The sequence below is a fragment of the Xyrauchen texanus genome, chromosome 18 (genome assembly GCF_025860055.1).
Source record: "Xyrauchen texanus isolate HMW12.3.18 chromosome 18, RBS_HiC_50CHRs, whole genome shotgun sequence".
NCBI classification, from domain to species: Eukaryota; Metazoa; Chordata; class Actinopteri; order Cypriniformes; family Catostomidae; genus Xyrauchen; species Xyrauchen texanus.
This window is the reverse complement of record NC_068293.1, coordinates 15,995,496-16,018,694: the sequence shown is the minus strand read 5'-3', so window position 1 is coordinate 16,018,694 and position 23,199 is coordinate 15,995,496. Positions and strand designations below refer to the sequence as shown.

General features: G+C 37.6%; 1 protein-coding gene across 1 annotated transcript; it reads right to left on the bottom strand.

The window, feature by feature from the left end:
* Positions 1 to 1,857: 1,857 nt before the first annotated feature.
* Positions 1,858 to 17,541, bottom strand: LOC127658654 (UPF0524 protein C3orf70 homolog B-like). The gene is made up of 3 exons (XM_052148042.1): positions 17,184 to 17,541; positions 16,635 to 16,831; positions 1,858 to 5,431 (listed from the first exon to the last, which is right to left on the bottom strand). The coding sequence occupies exons 2-3, from the start codon at positions 16,816 to 16,818 to the stop codon at positions 4,827 to 4,829; spliced, it is 789 nt and encodes a 262-aa protein (XP_052004002.1). The 5' UTR covers positions 16,819 to 16,831; positions 17,184 to 17,541; the 3' UTR covers positions 1,858 to 4,826.
* Between the last annotated feature and the right edge of the window lie 5,658 nt (positions 17,542 to 23,199).

Below are 23,199 nucleotides of genomic sequence, written 5' to 3'. Positions count from 1 at the left end.
TGCTGAGATGCTGAAAAATGGTTGAACTAAAATAACTGCTCATTAACTGAGTGCACAGAGGATTTGTTCACTGCTCTCTATCATCTCCTAACACAGACCATTTCTCCTGCAGAATCATTTGTTTGCCTTTACAGTGATGAGATTCATGGCATTTATGACTAAGAGTGCTCTATCCCTGATTCACCCCACATCTGCCAATCTATAAAAGCACACAAACCACATCACCAAAACAAGCACTTAGCATATCTTTCAAAAAAACATAATCTAGCCACAATAGCCTTCCACTAATCAGCACAAAGCCATCAGTATTCCCCGCCAGTCGAGCATACTGCTCTTTCTCATGACAACTGCCTTAGGGCGGAGAGGTGACGAGAGGGGAGAACCGCCCAGCGTGCCATATTCCAGGTCAGGGTGGCACACATCCTTGACTCCCTGTAATGTGGAAAACCATCTGCTGAGCCCTCATCTGCAAAGTCTACAGCCCAGTTTACATGACAGTTCATCAGCAGAGCTCTGTTTGCCAGCCCAGCCCCTCCCACACCTTTTCCCCCACTGCACTCGCCCATTCAAACACAAATGAGTCTGCCATATTCAACTCCCTCGAGAGTTTGATGGCGTCTGCCAGGATTTGTTACCATTTCATTTCCATATATTGAATGGGGGAGAAAATTGCTCAGTTTTGGATATGAGAAATAAGAGTGGTAAGGAGAGAGTAAGAGAGAGAGAGAGAAAGAGAGAGAGAGAGAGACTCCACATTTGCATGCTTTATGGCTGGCTCTACCTTTACCTCCTTACAATCCTAATGTACAGCTTCAAGACATATTTAAAAATTGTTACCACATTTGCAAATGGTATACTCATATGCGTAGTGCATATTAACTGTCATTGTCACCCAACATTTAGACCAACAAATGCGAATTCATCACATGGCAACAAAGACCCAAGGAGTACATTACCCAATGTTCCTGAATGTACCCTAATTATACTCCTTATTGTATTGCTCAATTTTTTTATGTAAAATCACAGAAACAATATTACTTCCTAAGTTTTGCTACACAGAGTAACAAAGTAAAAATTGCACAATGACAACAAACAGTTATTCATGCTGGTTAAGGTAGTTCTGATGCAATTATTTTGCATCAAGGTGATGGTTTCTAAAAAATTTACATTCCTGTTAAAAGCAGAATGCAAATCTTTTGCCCCATATTTGTGGTGATAGACTGCTCCTGCCAGCCTAGACTAATATTAATCCTACTTGTATCACTCTATTTTGGGTATCTCTTCAGTAAACTGCTGAGAACAATTGGAATCTGCAAGCTACAAGTGTGGAATTTTCTCATAGATGGAGTGGGCAATCCACCACGAGTAATCCTGAGGTTACTGAGATAAAGTGAGATAAACCAACATGGCAGCCCGTATGAGGGGACCTACTCCATGTAAAATAAAATTAGGTAACAGCTTTAATTAGGTTCCTGAAAAGACTAAAATCTTCATCTCAGGTGAGTATACATTATTCTATTTTCCATAAATACTATTCATATCTTTGTATAAAACATATTTAATGAGGGGAAAATACTGAGTGCACCTATAAAAATACCTAATAACAACTTTTTTTAATTGTTTGTACAAGTTGAGAAGTTTGGAGCTTGGATGACGATATTGGATTAGCTAAATTGTTTATAACTCCCGGTGTATGTATGTTTTTCTTTTAATTGTCTTTTTCTTCTTCTTCCTTTTTGGCCTCAGAAAATGTAAAGCTGTGTTTTTTTTAATTCTCAGGTTAAAGTACTTGCTTGGAGCCAGTAAAAATGCAAGTGGATTATACATTTCTGGAGATTAATGTGTCAGTTTCTTTTCTTTCTTTTATTGTTGGTTATTCAAAATTCTAAAGGGTCAGAATTCTTTAGGCCATAATGAATAGAGAGACAGACAGAACTCAACACTTCACGACTATTACCTTAATCAGATTCATGGTCTCATCTGACAGATTAAGTCATTTTCAACCAGACACCCATGACACATATACTATTATGAATGCATTACCACCTGGGAGGCCTAATAACACAAACACAGCAATAAACCTCTGTGTCACTGTCAATTCATGAGAAATAAATGATGCCAGCCATTAAAAGCACAGGCCACCTCATACTGTACAATATCAAAAACATTCAAATAACATTTTCAGTTTTGTTTTGTTTTTCTCATCAGCATCCATACAATTCACTAACATTCCTCTTAATTTCCATTGTAAATGTGAACCTGTACATTTTATTTCCTAAGTACTGTTTGTGAATTGTTGGTAAAATTCATGACTAAATAGACTATAGAGTGAGGGCTACTTTGAAGGAAAAACACAACCCCAAAAAAAATCTTAGAGGAGAAGAGCAAAGCAATGAATATTTTACAGAGGGAGCACTGTGGAGGGCTCTGCAGGGTGACTCAGAGGCAGTTATGGAACTTATCAAACCCAGATCTCCCACAGAGGTCTGCACATGGCCACAGACTGTGGCGCTGTTTATCAGTTGAACTATTGGTGAGTTTCGGTCATATAGTGGCTTGATTTTCAGTGAGACAATTTTCCTGAAACAGATGAGAAAATATGTTTGTCCTCTCGCACATCAGAAGGTTCTGTGGCAGGGGTCTGCTCACGCGATTACAGTCAGATTAAGAGGTAGCGAATAATTTAGTGTATGGGTCTCTGTGTGTGTGTGTGGTCTCATTGAGCTGACTCAGTGTGTGTGCTCACTCTGCTATGGGCTTATGCATTTAAATATTCATATTTTCAGAAGAATATGTCAACGCAGAAAAGGACACATGCAAAATGATTCTGGGAAACCAAGAGGGTGAATCTGCTCTTTTGCATTCTGATTACTTTTTTCCTTTGTTTATGCAACATAAATTGATACTGGGGGCAATACATGTCAAATGGTAATAAAGATTGCATGCATGTTGTTTCTGTATAATTAATGCCATTCAGTCTGGGTCCAACTATTAGACTGATAGAGTCTGTGACACAACCAATTAGTTTCAAATACAAAAGATGTTTACACACAAGAGTGGACTAAGCAGCTCGGCTGTCTTTTAAATGCAATGTCAGACAGGATGCTAAAGAAATATGACACCAAGCAGGGGAGGAAATCAATCAGTTATCTACTGAAAAGGAAGCTTGCATCCTTACAGCCTCTGAGGAATACTCCATTTGGTCTTTATTCTTTGCTTCTGAACAACATAGAGTGGAAAGTCTGCAGTGCAGTATGAGTGAAATGCTGCTTTAAATGTACTGTCTTCTAGATGTTATAAATCGATATACCTGTCTCTTATGGTGGCATGGGAGAGCTTTATTAGGCTATGTTTTACTACAACAACAGGGTCCAGGGGCATTTTTTTTTTAAAAAACAACACCAAAGTACTCAATTCTGGTGACTTTGGAAGCATTATTTTAAAACTTTCTTGAGGAGCACATGCCGTCACAGTATAGTTGTGAAGGAAAAAGATGGTAAAACCATGTTACTTTGATAATATACTATGGTAGTTACATGGAGCTCCAAGGTACATGTCCAATAAACAAGGTAATTCTACTGCAATTTTTGGTATCTTACAGGGCTTTTGTGTATTGTAAGTTTTAATACACATTTGGTAGGAATATGTCTTTACCTGCAGTACAGAGTCGTCCACAGGCTGTACAGGCACATGACCTTCTTCATCGTTGACAAAAGATAGGATGCATTTGCAGGTTTTGTTTCAATGGATTGCATGTAAATGAAATCCATTGAAACAAAATGCTTCACCCAGCATTTTTTCTGTTCTCCATCTTCAAAAGCATGCCATTACTGTTTTATTGAGTGAGAAACAGCTTCAAACGATTAAGTCCACGCGTGAACTGTCCAAATGGTTCTGACTGAATTGCGGGTCGTTTCAGGCTGTTTTGCTAGTAAGCTAATCTAATTCATTGAAAAGACCCGACTCAGAGTGATTCATTCACAAATCTGACATCACTAGTTCTGGCGAAGGCACGCCCATCTCAGCAATTTCTTCAGACATTGCCTATCCCATATGGATCTACAGTAAAATGACGGACATCTGCAGCAGCAATTACTTTATAGACATACTGTACAGTATGTATGGAAAACGAAACCTGTCTGAATAGAGCTAGAGTTTGGAAAAGCAGGTTTAGATCCAGGTGTGTCATTTCTTAAGATAAAACATATGACCAAAATTGTTTTTCATAGTCATAGCATAGTAGAAATCAACCTCAAATGGAGAAACATGTGAGACCTAACAGTGGGTCAAAAGGGTCATTCTCAAAACCAGCTGAAACATTATTAACATCTTGTATATGGGTCTACACTATACTACACCAACTGTATGCTGGCTGCAAATTTATGCAGCACCTTTCCCAGATTGAGCCATAATGCACATCATTTTTGTTACTCTGAATTAAGAGATATTGTAGGGTCATTTCAGCTTATCACATTCCATGTTTCTAATTCCACTAACAGTCTGTGATTTTTGCACACATGTGGTTTAAGTCGGTTCAAATATAAAAAAAAAAACATATTTCTGAATCATGATTTCTGTGTGAAAACTTTTTACAGAGGATTTTCACACAAATATGGACATACAAACAATAAGTGAATGAAACCAATTGAGAGTTGATGTGTAGATTAAAGTTTAGCAGAGCAAGTAAAAACTCCAGTAACCTGTAAAGTCATTAAAGGTGTAGCATTTTCCTCTACATATTTTAATAAACCCAATGAGAGTGAGAGAGATGTGAAAAGAACAGAGAGAGAGCAAATATTCAAAGAAAGTCTTGAATGTGAATTGTGTCACACTGTAGTTTCAATGTTTTCAATAATTTCAACAGTGGATTTGGAAGGGGACAGCAGGGTGCATTCATCCTGGTCCCACAGACTTTCTGGACACGAGTTTCCATCTGTGCTAAGAACATCCTCTTCCTCAGACTCTTCTTCATAGGACTCCAGATAGTGTCCTCGCAAAGCATTGATCCCTGAGTCCTCTGAGCTGGAGGGCGAAGAGCAGTGGACCATTTTAGGTCCTTTAACAGTATCCACAGGTTTAGGTCCTTTAACAATATCAACAGTCTGCCTATCTTCAACATGCTCCTTCTGTGGAATGGGATAGGCTGGAGGTGGAGTGGGAGGGGCCTCCATGTGAACTGGGGGCCGCTGAACATAGCACATCTTGCCATTGATGCATTTGACAATGTAGTCATCAATAAACAGTTCAGCAATGTTGCAGTATTTGGGGGACTCGGGGTAGGTTGGAGGCAGGAAACAGGGCGAGATCCGGAGGAAGCGTTCTGTCAGGGAGATGGACAGATCAATGGTGTCGGTGCAGTCAGATGGAGCGGCTGGCACAGGTGTGCTGGGTAGCTGACCAACACTGGTCATGGGCTGGTACACATATTTACCTGTAAAGACATAAAATAGGAGACTGTTTTTAACTGCATGCCTAGCAGAAAGCACTTCAAAACTTGTGCATTAAAATTTAATTACCTCTCTTACACTAAAGTCACCAGTATATTCAAACTGAAAATCTATCTATCTATCTATCTATCTATCTATCTATCTATCTATCTATCTATCTATCTATCTATCTATCTATCTATCTATCTATCTATCTATCTCTACATATACGTATATATACCTTCATGCCTTCATATAGAACATAAAAGACTTGTGCACTATGTTCCCAAGCCATTTGATAACTTTGTGTGAGGATCAGACTGGCTATTCTTTGATTACCTTCCTCTCCTCTGATACTCTTAAATGGCCAGTAAAAAATCATATGGACTGCAAAATTGGTGCTTTAATGCCATCTGAAGTCAAATGCCATTGGTTCTTGCATCACTTGACTAAATACCATAGAGTTCAAATGGTGTTGATAAACAATTTCTGTTGTCCATATGACTTTTTTAATTTTTATGATGCTATTTTTGGTATGTTGGAGCTTGATAGCTCTAGACACCCTTTTTTTTAATTGTATGGAAAAGAGATTCTTAAAAAAAAAAAAAATTGTGTTTCAAAGAAGAAAAAAAGTTATTTGGAAGTGTAACTGAGGCATTGAGAAAAAACAGAAATATGCATCACACTCAAGCCTGTAGGGGACCAAAGTAAATGCAGTTTTATAAATGTATATATATATATATATATATATATATATATATATATATATATATATATATATATATACATTTATAAATAAAATTATTTAGGCTGATTCACTGGATGCTTTATTATGTTAAGCAAGCTTGCAGTGTGCTGCAGTATGAATGTCAGCCTATGGACAGAACTTAATCATCCTTTTCAAAGAAATTATTTTGTTTTCATTAAAGCACAGGCATCAGTATCTCACACATAAATGGATTATCAAAAATCCTGTGACCTCCAGTCACATGCCAATGAGAACTACTCACACACACCACCATAGGCTATGACAAAAATCTAATTCATTTCATTTCATCTAATTTTCATTACATAATACATAAGACTTTAGCAATCCAAAACCTAAGCACATACTGTACAGTATAGCCACAGATATAAAAAAATAAAAAATACATGCAGTATATATATACAGTATATATATATATATATGGTTATGCTTTAATCCACTGAGATGGTACAATGCAGTAACACTATTTTCACAGAAAGTAAAAAAAAAAAAAAAATCCACAACAGTCCACTTTCAATGTTAGTCAAGGCTTCTTACACCAAAAACAATAATATTATAATTTAGTTTTACACCAGTTTATCCACCTCTCTCTTAAACAGGTTTTTTTTTTCTTTTTTTCAGGTTTACTCCTACAATTAAGCTCCTACTCTATGGAACAGTTTACCTTTCCATATATGGACTGCTCAGACTTTAGAAATGTTTAAGTCACTGCTGAAGACCCACCTCTTCGCATTGGTGTTCAACTTGAGTAGAGCTTGACACCCTGACTTCTTATTCTGTGCGTTGTAACTCTATAGCCCTGTCATAATTCTATTGTTTTCTTTTATTTATTTATTTATCATGTTTATTGAGTTCTATGACTTTGCTTTACTAATTGTACAGCACTTTGGTTCAACTCATGTTGATCTTAAATGTGCTTTATAAATAAATTTGACCTTTGCCTTGATAAATTATCTGGTTGGACTGGGAAGGGAGCGCTGTATTGTGAATGTCAGAATCAGAATATCATTAGTGCCAGGTATTCTACACATATATATATGGCAGTATTGTAGAAGAGGTATGGTATGTTGGTGTAGTGTGCTACGTTCAGGAGTGGGTTTGGTTATTAGAAATAATAAATCATAATCAAGATAATTATCAATTATTAAAATCAATAGAACATTGATTAGAAACCGTCCCGCGGTCTTTAGTTCTTTAATGGATAAACTCAATGTGCCGGTCTCATCCGCAATGGAGTAAATACATAACAGTCCAACAAATTGAATTTGTGATAACAGTACGTTACATTAATACCTTGAGTATTATTAGCAGCAATGAGCAGACTCGGTGGTCCGTAAACTGTACAAGCAATAACCTTGATACATGTTGAAGAGTGAAGAGAAATCTTCTTTCTTCACTTCTTCAGTCAAACGGATGAAGCTGCGGACTACTCGGCAGTCTCCTTCGGATCCGTTAGAGTGTTCGGTGGAACACAGAGTAATCTCAAATCGTCCAGCGAGATGGAGATTATTTGGCCACAGTTTCAAGTCGTACGTTACTTCCTTATGCAACGAGGATACACCTGAGAGCAGCGATGAGCTGCATCTACGCACAGCAAGCAAAGTCACCGGAAGCAATGCCCAGAAGGTTCTCAGAGGTATTTCTACTCCCGATGACATCATGTTTGAGGGGCGTTCTGTCATGCGCCTCATCCAATAGGAGTTGAGAGTTCGATCCTTTGAAATTTCACACATAGGTGTAAATTGAGCAAGGATTCATGTGATTTGTAGTCTGTTTTTGACTCCCTTTGTTTGATTTTGCCGTGGTTTTTATCAGTAAGATTTATGAATGTGTGTGTAGGCCTCAGTCAGGCTTTACGACTGTGTTAGGCCTGCCTTTGTCTTATATCTGAATACATGAGGCCCAACATTTGATAAATATAAATAGACAAAGCTGTGTATTGCACATAATTATTGGTCAATGGAGCAGTTTTAACTGTTCATGAGATGGATAGCCTGAGGGAAAAGACTGTTCCTGTCCCTGAAGTTTATGGTGCTCAGTGCTCTGTAGCGCCGTCCAGAAGGCAACAGTTAAAACATGTAGAGGGCTGGGTGAGTGGGGTCCAGAGTGATTTTTCCAGCCCTTTTCTCTCTCTCTGGAAGTGTACAGTTCTTGAAGGGAGGGCAGGGGGGCAACCCATAATCCTCTCATCTGTCCAAGCAAAACGTGCCGAATGTGCCTCGATAAGCAACAATGATCCGCCGCGTTATGCAGAACGGACCACAAAATGGCGCCGCGATATGCAGAAAAGGACAGCGAACACGTGAACAGTTGGGCCAGTTGCCATGTAAAATCCCGGGCTGATTTCTCTTCCCAGTCCAGCCCTGGGATCTATGTTGGGGTGCTCCTCCTAAAGTTCACAATCATCTCCAATGTTTTGAGCGTTTTCAGCTCCAGGTTGTTTTGACTGCACTAGTGAGCCAGCCGTTCAACCTCATTTCTGTATACAGACTCATCGTCATCTTGGATGAGTCCAAAGACAGTAGGGTTGTCTGAAAACTTCAGGAGCTTGACAGGGGGGTCTTTAGCGGTGAAGTCATTGGTATACAGGGAGGAGAGTAGTGGGGAGTACACACATCCCTGGGGGGCACCAGTGCTGATTGTACATGTGTCAGAGAATGTTTAAACCAAGCAAGGAAAATCCAGTTTACCATGAAAATCTTATGCATGAATTTTTGAAATTAGAAATCGATGAGAATTTCAAAGCACATATGAACATGTTTGATAAAGGTGGATCTTTGTTCCGCATTCTTTGGGTTGTGCATGAGGACTGTGCATGTTTGTTTACATTCAATAGTTGTTGAGCAGGCGGACTGCTGTGACTTGTGGATTGGATCTTCTCTGATATATTCTCATAGAATTCCAGAGAGTATTGGACAGATGGCACCATACAGCCAGGGGTGGATCTACCAGGGTGGCATCGGGTGGCAAATGCCACCCTAAGAATCTGACACCCCAGTATTAGTATCCCCATGTATAAATAATAAATGTACACTGTGTAGGGGTTTTTTCATTTCTATCTGCCTTAACCGTTCCCACAACACAGACCTGCTTGGTGGTGGTGGCGTAGTGGGCTAAAGCACTGAACTGATGAGACATGTCCTCAACACTTTTTGAAATTGTTTTCCTCAGGTATATGTATAATCCAGTTGAAACATCTCCAGTTCTTGAGTAGGACTTTCTATTTTATCTGATCTGTATGGGTTTTGACTGGCGATCCGCTGTTGGAATGTGTTATTTTGAATGTTATGATGAGTGCTATTGTGGCTGTTATTAGTGTAATTTAGTGTCAGCAGTTCTCTCGTTCCTCTCGTGCTCTTTTTCGGAGGAATAGAAAAGAAAAATGTGTTCCACATCTCTGATGTAGAGATGCAGATGCAATCTTGGTTTATTATAAAAAGTTATATTTGGGTGAAATTATATATATTACAAACAAATCAACATACCAAAAATTTTATCAGGCATCATATAGCCAACTAGACTGTGTGTAGCGTCCTATAGCTTTCCATGGAAACGTGCATAGTAGTTTGACAACTGAGGGGAAAATTATAAGCATTTATGTTTTTTGTATATGAACAGATCGGATGGGGGAAAAAAATTAAACATTATGTTATCTCCTCATAAACACCTTTTTATTAAAAGTGTGCAACATTATGTAGTTAACATAAGTGTCTGAACTGAACAAATTTAGTTTAACCAGGAATACATATAACTGCAGGCGGCTCCCTCTCCTCTTGCAGCCACTTAACCATATGCTTACGGACAGCAATAGGATCCAGTGTGCAGGGGGATGGGCTCCATCCTGTCATTGTATTACAATTTAAGTATGATTTTTGTTGATATGTTGTGTTGTTGAGTGACAGTAAACAAACATCAGTTCTGAAGAGCATTCTGTATGTGAGTCTTTTACTGTGTCAGACAGAACATCACATCTTATATTTGAGCCACTGCGTCTTTTATGTGCAGAGCCACTGGGCTTCACACCAGCTGTATGTTTAACAGATGCCTTTTATAAATCATGTGGAGAGCAACTAGTCAACTACAGGCTGACAGCATCGACTAGGTTAGTTGTAGTAAACTAGTCTATGCAACCCCTAGGGCGAATTAGGACCTCTAAAAACGAGAGGCAAAAAGTCACCACAAGACCAGCCAATTATGTTCTTAATTAATGTGCTCATCTGTGTGTTCATCTACTGAATAACAAAATCCCAAGACTGATAGTGGCAGATGAAGAGATGAAATTACTATATGATGTGAAATATTTATTTGACTGATTGAATCGTTCAGATTGACTGTTTATCAAAACAGGTCATTTAAAGAATATTCTAATGTGCATAACATAATTAATATTCATGAGTTTCACATTACTGCCCCCACAGTACAATTGTCATTTAGTTTTTATTAGGCCTTACTTAGTGTTAATGTTCGCTTTCAAATGGCTTATTCCAGCTGTTACAAAGGTGATAGGTCAACAGGACTTTATAAGCAGAATAACATGGGATATGCATGCACTCTCCATCCATGGGTAAACTTAACAAAAATAAAACAATTTGGCCTGCATTAGGGGATTTTTAGTTCAGACCACTAGGTCTATATGTCAAGCTAAGGAACATTTAGAACTTATTAATGTGTTTTATAGAGATTTAAGATTGGTACATTAATCCATAAGAACTAGGCATGGGCGCTTGCTTTGGTGTTCCCAACCCTAATAGCCTTTATGCCACCACCTTGCCACCCCATGAAAAAAAATTTTTATCCGCCCCTGTATACAGCTCATTCCCGTTCTGCACATCTGTCAGAATGCAGTTGGGGTGTGATCAGGACATCTATGACAACACTAATCCCCTGTTATCTAAGGCCCACATCAACATCTGCTCACTCACTTGTGGCCTTTGACAGTAAGTCTCCAGTCTAAGACTTTCTCACACACACACACACACACACACACACACACACACACACACACACACACACACACACACACACACACCATACACACACTCACTTGCTGTCTTTCTCAAAAAAAGCATCCTCTGAATTATACATGAGCCAGCTTTACAGAGATAAAATATGAATGGTCATCCCATCCCATTTGCTTCCCCAGTACAGATTTATACATGATATTTAATAACGCATAGATGGAAACTGTCAAATATCTCACGTTTGGTGCTGTAATAATATGACTCTTTCCTCTCTTTGTCAGTTGAAATTTCCTGCTCTGTGCCAGAAAGGACAAAAATTATGCTCTCCACCCTAAAGTACAGCATCAAAGAAAAGCATGCATAATTTCAGTTATTGACCATAATCATCTTCATGCCTAAGCACAAACTGAGCTTTCTGTTTGTACAATCTACCATGGCAGCTTATTTGAAGCCATGAATATTCTCTTGAATAGGCTAGATAATTATGTTGGCATTTGTTGCATTAGCATGGTTTAGGTCCTGTTTAGCAGACCGCTACCACTTTGTATATGTAAATGAGGAATTGTCAAACCAAACAAAAGTCAAGTATGGAGTGCCACAGGGATCAATTTTAGGGCCTCTCCTTTTCTCCTTGTATATTCTTCCCCTGGGAGATATTATCAGGAATCGTGGGATAAGTTTCCACTGTTATGCCCAACAATACCTAATTTTAGATTTCACAAATCTCCAAATTAGCAGAGTGTATCAATGAAATACAAGATTGGATTACCAGAAATTTCCTTCTACTCAATTCAGACAAAACAGAGGTACTAATTATTGGACCAAAACCCTCTAAAAATACGCTGTTAAAATCAAATTTGACTCTCGATGGATGTACTGTTACATCGCCTTCAACAGCAAAGAACTTAGGTGTTATATTTTATACCAATCTGTCCTTTGAAAATCAAATTATCAATGTTTGTAGAACAGCATTCTTCCACCTAAGAAATAATGCTAAATTATGACATATGCTTTCTGTTGCTAATGCGAAAAACGAATTCATGCATTCATGACATCAAGACAAAATGGGAGGATGTCCAGCAAAATCAATAAATAGACTTCAGTTGGTTCAAAATGCAGCAGCCAGAGTGCTAACTAGAACCAAGAAATATGATCATATTAGCCCCATTTTATCATTGTTACATTGGTTACCTGTTCAATTCTGTATACATTTTTAATTATTTTAACTACGTACAAAGCTTTGAATGGTCTAGCTCCGCAGTACTTAAGTGACCTTCTACCACGCAATATTCCATCACGTTCATTACGATCGCAAAATTCTGGCCAGTTAATATTTCCTAGAATATCAAAATCCACAAAAGGAGGTAGATCCTTTTCATATTTGGCTCCTAAACTATGTAATAGTCTAACTAACATTGTAACACTGTTTGAGATGCAGACACACTCACTCAGTTTAAGTCTAGACTAAAGACTCATCTATTTAGTCAGGCGTACACCTAACTCAGCTCACAATTAGGCTGCTTTAGTTAAGTCTACCAGAACTAGAAACCAGAAACATTGATCGTGATCTATAACTCTGCAATAAATTGAATGGCACCTATGCTAATATTATTTTCTTTGTTTCCCTGTCTCAACCTCGAGACTCCTATCCTGAGGTCACCAGAACCAGCTGGATTCCTGCTTCATGTTGGACTCCACTGCTACGTGTCACGGTGTGATGATGACTAATATCAGCCGGTGCCAGCCAAACATCACTTCAGCCTATTACGATGGACTTCAGAGGATGAACTGATGCCAACTCCAAACATAAGACATGGAATACTTCAAATGTCATTGCCTATATAAGAAATAAATAACTGAACACAAGCAAATTTCTAGTCTTATAAGCAAAGAATTTCTGCAATCCCAAGTTTTCATACAATTTGTGCAATAAAAGCATGAGGGGGACTTAATAAACATATCTTACTGAGAACAGGAAAGACAACAAAACAAATGCAGTAGCAAAAACAAACCCATTCCATTCTAATGAGATTCAAAACATGTCCTGTGAAGAGTGCAAATAAAACAAATTGCAGGAGGTGACGATTGTCTTGACTGTGCGGAACACAATTATTTCATTGTGCTTTTCTCATGTGCAAACAACAATAGAGGTTCCACTCATATGGTTTGGCATTCATTTACAGATTTCTGTCGGTTCATTGTTTTATAAATCTGTCAGACAAAGGGCCGGATCTCCAAGCCAGAACAGAGCTCACAGAGGAAATCAATGTTTGACTGCTGCAGGCACAGGGCCAGAAACAGGAGGCTTCCTTCCCAATGTTTCACACATGGCCACATAAGATCTCTAAGCAGCACATATGCGCCTAAAGCACAGACGCCACTCTCACAATCTCTGCTCTTTCCAACAGCCCTGGACTTACTCAGAGTGAAACTGGATACTGTCAAACTCAGCAAAGCAATTTGTTCGCTTTATCTATTATTTTAAGGGCAGTGAGCAATATTAATATTATATTAATATATCATCACAATGTGCATGATAACACAGTGGTGTCCCATTGGGATTATCACAGCACAGCAAGACAACACAGTAAACACTGTATTTTCAAGAATTTTTAAGACTTCAGTGCTTCGGGGTGGGGGCTTCTAACTGTTGTTTGACCTCAAACTAAGTTTTGTAAAAAAACAATTATATGTGTTAAAAAGAAATACAAGTTTAAGTTAACTTCAACAAAAGCTAAAGTTAAAAAACTAAAGTCCATTTAAATGTTTTACTGTCCCTCACATATTAGAATATAAGCTAATAGCTTTGCAATGCATCATAACAAAGAATGTAAATACATTAATATATTAATATATTATATGCATGTTATTATAGGCCAGGCTTAAAGGGAAAGTTCACCCAAAAATGAAAATTCTCTCATTGTCTACTCACCCTCATGATATCCCAGGTGTGTATGACTTTCTTTCTTCACCAAAACACATTTGAAGAAAAATATCTTAGTTCAGTAGGTTCTTAAAATGCAAGTGAATGGAGATTTGTATTTTGAAGCTCCAAAAATCACAGACAGTCTGTATAAACATCATTCATAGGACATCAGCTTTTAAATTAATGTCTTCTAAAGCAACATGATCACTTTTGGTTCGAAAAAGATAAATATTTGAACTATAATCCAACGTAACAGTGAGGTTCACGAGAAGTTGGAGTCCAAGCATTCTCTCGTGTGACGTGATCGAGTTGATACCGAAGTAATCTCATTTTCTCCACTTGGTTGAGACATCCAGGATAAGCACGCAAACACACTTTTTTGAGTAAAATTGTTCCTCCTTCTCACTTGTAAACAGCGCAGCTCTTCCGGCTGTGACTCACGTGCCTCCATTCTCGCGTGTTTCAAATGCCAATGCGATTATGTCACACACACGTACCGCTCCTGCCTGGAAGAGTTAGAGTTAAAAAAAGGACTTAAATATTTCTTTTCACACCAAAAGCTAACGTTTTAGAAGACATTAACCGATGGAGTCATATGGATGACGTTTATGCTGACTGTCTATTATTTTTGGAGCTTCAAAAGATAAATCTCCATTCACTTGCATTTTAAGGACCTACTGAGCTGAAATATTTTTCTATTTTTCTTCAAATGTGTTCTGGTTAAGAAAGAAAGTCATACACACATGGGATATCATGAGAGTGAGTAAATAATGAGATAATTTTCATTTTGGGTGAACTATCCCTTAAAATCCAACACTCAATTCTATACAATATAAACAAGGGGCCCCTGTCTCTTTATTCACCAAGGGGTTCAATGGTTGATAACTCCTGATTTTGACCTTTAAATTAGTTTGTACTGACAGGTTAAGGACAAGATTGGGACCCATCTGTGGCCCCATCACTCTATTCATGGCTTGAAATCTCATCAATGGCAAAGATAAAGACAAGCATGGCATTTATCCATGAGAAATGGGATCTATTCAAACATACGTCTCCATTAAAAGGAAAGATCTGCCAGAAAATGATGAGTACTCCAACTGAAACTGAGCCACACATGGGATGAACTTACAACAATAGGATTCATCATGTAAATAGATTTTATCATTTGTGCTTGTTGAGAAGAGACTTAGTTTCTGATCGCAGTTCTGCAAACAAAGCTCCATGATTTCTACAAATAAATTTTTTTTGTAGAACATGCATACTTACAATACATATAAGGGTGAGAAAGCTTTGTTGTAATTTTATGGTACATTAATGCTTCTCACAATGCTCAACCAGTCAACAGCTATCAACAGCTTAGCAACAGCTAAGATTTCTTGCTAATAAACCATGAGCATGCATTAACATAATGCTCTGTCTACTGCAATAATGAAAGATTACAGCTGTTATCACATGGCATACTGACTGATTAAAGACATACACATTAAAAAAAAAAAAAACAACCACAACAGTGTCTCCAAGGATGCTCTGTGAATCCTCAATGAATAAGAAATCTAATACTGGCATGAACGGCGAGCGGTCAGAACAGGGATTAAAAAATATAGAAAAAATCTAAAAGCGCAGTGTTAATACAATTAAGGTACATTTTGTGGAATATTTATTTTATGTTTTGGTGCCTGAACCCAAAAACAAGAAAAACATTTTGTTCCCTTGACAAAAATGTTATGCAAGGCCATTAAATTTGGTTTGATCTGTTCACACAGTTCTAAAGCTTAAATGTTTTAGTATTGTCATTTACCTACCTAAAGCACAATGAAACTAGCTTTCACAATTACTTGAGACCTGCTAAACTTACACTTCCTGTGCATATGCTTATAAGTGCTGAGTTAAAAAAGACTACAGACTAGAGGTGAAGTTCAGGTGGGATAATGTATACTTTGATAAAGCAACTGTAAAGGTTAACCCTATGGTAATTCAAGGGCAATGTCAGACTGAAAAGTGCTAGTGAGATATTTCTGGGGAGATATTCATGGCTTAACCATACTGCTTACAAAGAAATTGTCTAGCTCGTTTTCAGGTACAACTGAAACCACAAAATGCTGAGAGCATGCAAAAAAAAGCATCCATGAAATGAGAGACAAAGGTTTCTGATGACAACAATTCACAAAACAGCTGTGACAGTAATATTAGAAACAGGCATTGTGAACAGACACACAAAGCATAGTTTAGATTAAAAAAAAATTCTTATTTGAAGCCCTAAATTCTATTAAAAAAGAGGAACAATTATGCTTGTATTAATCAATTAAACACCTTTTCCTTGATAGACAGCAAAGTATCAGGGAGCTTTAATGATTCGTCTGCACCTCTGTCCCATTTATTGCAAAGGAATAATTCTTTCTATTCTTTTGTACTCAGCATTTTAGAGTATTCTGCAAAGTTGCTGTATAAGCTATTTAGAAGAGAAGAGAAGAGAAGAGAAGAGAAGAGAAGAGAAGAGAAGAGAAGAGAAGAGAAGAGAAGAGAAGAGAATGCATTTTTGCAAGTTGCCAACTTACAGTGACACCAGCCCAAATGGCAGCACCAGTGCAGTTTGAAGCACTTTCCATGGCTGCGTGTTGCGCAGATGGACAGTCCATCATAGGGGAGAAAGTCTGGTCTGCCTGCACAGCTTTTGGCTAGAGCTTGAGCTTCATCTAACTTATCACTCTTCAGAGCCTTCTGCGTCCCTGTGTAAGCCATGATCACTCACTCTCTGAAAGGGAAGAGTTGTGTGAACATGCACTGTCAACCAAAGGGTCACCTACTGATTTAGCACATATGACAATGAATATAATGCATTTAGGTTACACTTTAAATTACATTATACTGTACATATTACATTTGAACTACATTAGTAAGTACTGTGTAATAGCCTAGTAATAGTACTTAGTGTGTAATTATTTTGGCTACCTATAGTTATTGCTACAGTATTGATTACAGGAACATTAGCCTAACATTATTTGTGTACTACGTACACATTGTAATGTAAAATATAACAGAATTAAAATTAATTGCGAACAGTGATAGTCTACAATAAAGAGAACCATCAGGCTGCTTTTGCTTACCTTATTCAAGGTTTGGGCACTGTCAGTTGTTGATTTCCTACCATGACACAACATCTGCATTAAACAAAACAGAGTCTTTCAGTCGCACTAAATGTAAACGCTGAAAATGTTCCATTCGAAACAGACAAAGAGCTTCTCGATGTGGGTAATCCTTAGGTTTCCATAAATATCCAACATAAATTTAGTTTAAAATACGGTATCTGGACCCTTAGGAGAAAAAATCTTGCATGTAAAGGTCCCGGATAATTCGCTGTTTATATATGCAATTAGATCTACAAAGCAAGGTAACTTAAAACTTAAGTGATACATCAGTAGCCCGTCCGCTCGTCGTGCTGCATTGCACAGAGGATGCTGCGGGGCTGAGCGCTGCTCGTGGATTGACAGAGCCACTGCCAGACTCCCAGACTTCACTGTACACATCTGCTGTGACACCACGCGGGCAGTAGAGGGCACCACCTCTGAGACAAGCACGACAGAAGCTTTTGCATGTATATTGTTTTGTGACTATATGTGCATAATTAAAGATTTTAAGGGGGAAAAAATTCATCAATTAATTTGTCATTACATTAATACAAAAGCATTACGATATCATTATTCTTTCATACATAAATGTAGAAATGACCAGAAAACAAAAACTGATAGCCTAGTATTCCATTGAATTAAACATTGGCTGCACCCCACACCTCTAACTGCCAGTTTAATGTGGAGAGCAAAGTCTAAGTAATCTATGAATTGGTTGATATTAATGTTAACACTCTCAAAACATAACTGTCAAAAACGTGTCCACTCCACTGTAGTGAACAAAAAAGTATTGCTGAGCCTTGCTACACAACGATCTTGGAATCTTTTAAGTCATTTTTCACTCTGGTGCGGTTACGGTTCGAGGAGGGGTTTTTTCCATGTCGTTGAGGATTTTTGGACCTAAGTACAACATGGATAGATGCTAAAAGAAAGCTGTGTAAATGGCCCAACTAATAACTCAGTCTGCATGGTTTGAATTATTCTGCTTCTTTGGACACATAGAGATAAAAACAGGTTTAGTGGCATTTAATTGAGCAGCCTCAAATGTATTTGAGTTGCAGCTTAGAAGCAACAGCAATTACCTGATCCCTTGCATCAAAGCACAAATCCCATCGTGCACACATTACCTCACATACCAGCTATTCCACCTATCTAGTTGAATCTAAATTAAGTGCAAAAGTTTATCCGTCAACTGAATGTATAGCCATATAAAAAGTTAATTTAACCAAATAAACAAATAGTTAGTAATTTCATCTTATACAATGCAAATGAGAATAACAGATAAAAAGTGGTAAATTATTAACAGCTTAGACTTGTTAGTTTCTCCCATTTGTTACTAAGTTCTACAGAACCTGTAATAGCAACTGCAAGCATCTGAGTACTCTCTCTTTCCCTCATGAATCCTCTTTTAAGATAAAAAGGGCACTTTGCTAATGCATTTCCACAGCAGGGTGAATGAAACACCAATGGGGCATAAGACCAGAGCTGTGCAAAATAAAATGAGGTAATTAGTAACAACTACTTAAGGAAAGCTACGACTACTGTTCTTTTACTGTCATCATTTGCTTCTAAGAAATGCTGAAAAATACATCAAAGGACAATATGAAACAGGGCAAAGTGTTGAGATGGTAAATACTTTATTAACATTCTTTAATAAAAGGTTTATGCGGTTATCAAACTTAATAAATGTATATGGCGAATTGATATCAATGGACCTTTCAAAGATGCTTAAGATTTTCTTGATAAGCTCTCTCCATTTTTGGATAGGAGGACTGCCACAAGTCACAATGTTTTTCAGCAGAGGACTGGGCTCCAAATAAGGTACATCAGGAAGGGTTTGGTGGTAATGCTCCAACCTCTCCAGCACTCTTTCCAGGCCAGTCATGTTGGCATAGAACATGGGCCCACCTCGGTGCCTCAGAAAGCCATAACTGAACAGACAGATGACATCAATATCCTCAGGTCAAGTAGCTATGCCATCATCCAGGATACAGAATACTCGTCCCTCAATTATGAAAAAAGCCACAAAAAAAGTGGTTACAGTAAAGCAATTGCTATAGAAGTGGATGGGGCCAATGCATAAACATTAAAACATAAATATTTAAGGAAAAGTAGAGTTTATTTGTTTTTCTTTTAAATATTATCTCCAGATTCCTTTCATGTATATAAAGACACATACTCTTTTGCTAACTATGACAGCTACGCTCTGGATCTCCCAGGGGTTTGCTGTTATTCCATTGAGCACCACTGGGTAAACTCCATTTCTTTGCCATTCTCTGAGCAAAGAAGCAGTACTGAAGAGCTTGGGATTGGCCGGAGTGGAAGAGATTATACAAGTATACAAGAATTGAACAGTCAACAGAATTTCAGTATTTAACAATAATCCAGAATTCTAGGTAATACATATTACTTCCTATATATGTTATCCACATCTCTGGCATTCACTCATTCACATTTACTCCCACATACACACAGAAATCCATGCAAACAAACCAACCAACTCACTCACACACTCACCCATAAAACAGTCTTTCAAAAATTGCATTTTTTTCTGAATTCATCGGAAGTTCCATTGTTTGATTTCCTGCCTCACTAAATGGATTACACACATGGCAGAACTTGATTCACTATAGATTCTAATGGCATTAGATTAATCTTTCTCTCTAGAATCTGGGTAAATGTGAAGAGCTTTAAATGGCAAAATTTACATTTCTGTCTGCTTTCTGCTCAATCCTTTTTTGAGCAACTGACAGAAAGTCTACTGACAGAAATAATATTTTCAAAACAGTGCTTAAGTATATATTTTATTTACTATGCAAATCTTGAAAATCACTTTTCACAAAACTTAGTGATCACATTAATTACCATGGTGGTATTTTTTTCTATTGTAAAATTGCCCTGAGTAACACCTTTTTCCAAATAACACATAAAAGCATAATTAAACCTTAAATGGATAGTTCACCCAAAAATGAATATTCTCTCATCATTTACCCACCCTCATGCTATTCCAGATGTGTATGACTTTCTTTCTTCTGCTGAACAGAAATATTTTTAGAAGAATATTTCAGCTCTGTTGATCCTCACAATGCAAGTGAAAGGCAGCTTTCAAGTAATCCATAAGACTCCAGTGATTGAATCCATATCTTCAGAAGCAACATGATAGGTGAGGGTGAGAAACAGATCAAAATTTAAGCCCTTTTGTACAGTAAATCAACACTTTCACTTTCACTTCCACAATGTGGTGTGGAAGTGATTTTCACATTCAGCCACCTACTGCTTAGGGCTGGTCAAATGTGGAGATTCATAGTAAAAAAATATATATATATTGATCTGTTTCTCACCAATACCTATCATATTGCTTCTGAAGATATGGAATCACCCTGTCTTTATGTGCTTTTTAGAGCTTATGAGTTCTAGTCACCAGTCACTTGCATTGTGAGGACCAGAGCTGAGATATTCTTTAATAAATCTTAATTTGTGTTCTACAGAAGAAAGAACATCTGGGATGGCATGAAGGTGAGTAAATGATGAGAGAATTTTCATTTTGGGGGGAACTATTCCTTTAAGAGAGTCTCCTCTGACACTCTTGTTTGATGTCTAGTGTGCTGTGCTACACTGCACAATACAGATGTATCTGTGGGTAATCTGTGATGCCATGGGTGGGATTTGAACCACTAATGCTGTGTTTTATTGTAAGTAGGGTTGGGTCTGATCCTGATATGTGCATGTGGCAGATGTTTCAGAAATAGGAAACAAGATAAATCCCTTTAGCTGAGAGATCCTTCCACAGAGAGCATTGGAGAGAGCATAAAGTTAGTACTTTAGATTACTTTTTACATGATCTTCAGCAAATTAATACATTAATTCATCAAACAAATAAAAGCTAAAGGCAAATTAACGAGACTGTTCGACTTGATTATCTCATTCACAATGCTACATGGGATTTGGAGGTCACTATGGGTTCTTTTGCTTCACTTCTGTGATTGGTAGATATCTCTTCTGGATTGTAGGTAGTGTAGTTCTTAACAAGACATTCAGCTAATAGATTTTTTTTTTTTTATCAAGTTGAAATTGACTTGTTACTATCAACCTCAAAGCTCCTTGTTGATCTATCTTGAAATAGAGAAATACATTTATTTATGAAGATAAAGAAATTGATTTTTACAAACTGAATCGTACTCTTGCTCTATTTACCTCACATACCTCACTATTTACCTCACATTCATCAAAAAGTAGCTAAATCAAAATACATACTCCATGTGGTCACATTTTTGAAATCAACCTGTTTACTGTCAGATATTTGACACCTTTGGACCGTCTAAAATAGGTACAGCCTAGTATGTAACATCAGTCAATAAATCAGGGTCACTTGGTCCACCATACTTGAGCAATGCCTGCTCCGCAATTCCATTTAGTTCACTGTTGCCAGGATTTGGCCATGCTGATCTTTGCTCAGCTTGTGATTACAGTGAGAGCATTAGTTGTATGCCCAATCTTTAATCTCCCACCAAAGCTTATCCTGACTCTAGCTGAACACTCATCTCTCTATAGTGTCACTCACAGCATTCACATTACACACAAGAGATCTGGCTCCCTCAGTCTCAGCAAGAATTTTTTACTTGAGTCAGTGTTAATTCTGCTATCAGCAATCCGATCTGTTCCTCTCTCAAAGTCTCCTTCCTTTGCACATCTGTAGAGTTCAATGAACAGTTGCACTAACTATATACCTAGAAGAGCTCAGTCCTTTAACGGTCCAGCAATCCGTTGTATGTTTTACTTGCTCCCATATGATTTTTCATTTCTGTAGGCAATTGAGTTCAAGCAGAAGGCAAAGATTTGGCCTTCATTTTCCAGAAGCTGCAGTCACTTCAATGACTTTTTAGGTAACACACAATTCAACACACTCCTAACTGCTAAAGTGACAGTATAAACAAAGATTTTTGACTCCACTTGACAGCTGTACTTAAATCAGTCCAGTCCCTAAAAACACCCATTAGCATTTTGCATGTTTTTTAATCGGTTTAAGGTGATCACAATATTACCATGAAAGGGAATCAAAGAACATTAATACTCCCCCAAGAAGTATACTGTTATTATGAAAAAATCACCCATTTAAATTATTCTGAAATCATTCTTCAATGCACAGAGTGGGTCACAATTAATATTCAAACAATGTTAATCCCTTTTCAATTCTTGAAAAATAGATCAAAAGCTCTAAACAGTTCTGAAACTGGATGACAAGGACATGAAACATTCATTGCATTTGCTGTGAAAGGGATTTTTCTGGTACATCCCCTGATGGTGAAGGCATGCCAAAGACTATTTCACTTTACTGTTCTATATTTTACTATCAGATTTCTTCTCGGCATGCCTACAGATTCCACAGCCACCTCATAAGCATTCTGCTCTGTGACCTGGTCAACACTGCCCAGCTTCAGTGCTTCCTGGGCAGAGACATGGCGGCCTGCAACATGAAACAATAATTGATTCTGGTGAAGGTAATGGAGAAACTGATTGATGTGGGGTGCTTTACTTAATTATTTTTCTCCTTAATGTGTTTTGACAATGGGTGAGGAAAATTCCATTGTAATCATAAAACAATTGAAATCTAATTGCTCATCTATTCAGCCCTAAGGCTATCAATCAGAAACTATGTACAATGCTGACACCTGGTGGGGAAATTTTTTTATTTATTTATTTGATCTATTGCATATTTTTTGTATTAATCAGACTTTATTTTGGATGATCAGATAAGATTAATTGTAGCTCTTTTAAAGTTACATTTATTGAAGCTAGTTATGCTATTTATATTTCTAAATCTTTGGGTACTTTGGGGAAATTACTTCACATAATAATGGTTCTGTTAGTGATTTTTTGTTTATTAATACCACACACAAAATTTCCCTACTAGCTAACAATCACACCTGTCTCTGTGACAGGCCTATCTGCTAGTATATCATTTTGCACTTTTGGGTTTGAGATTGACTGCCATGTC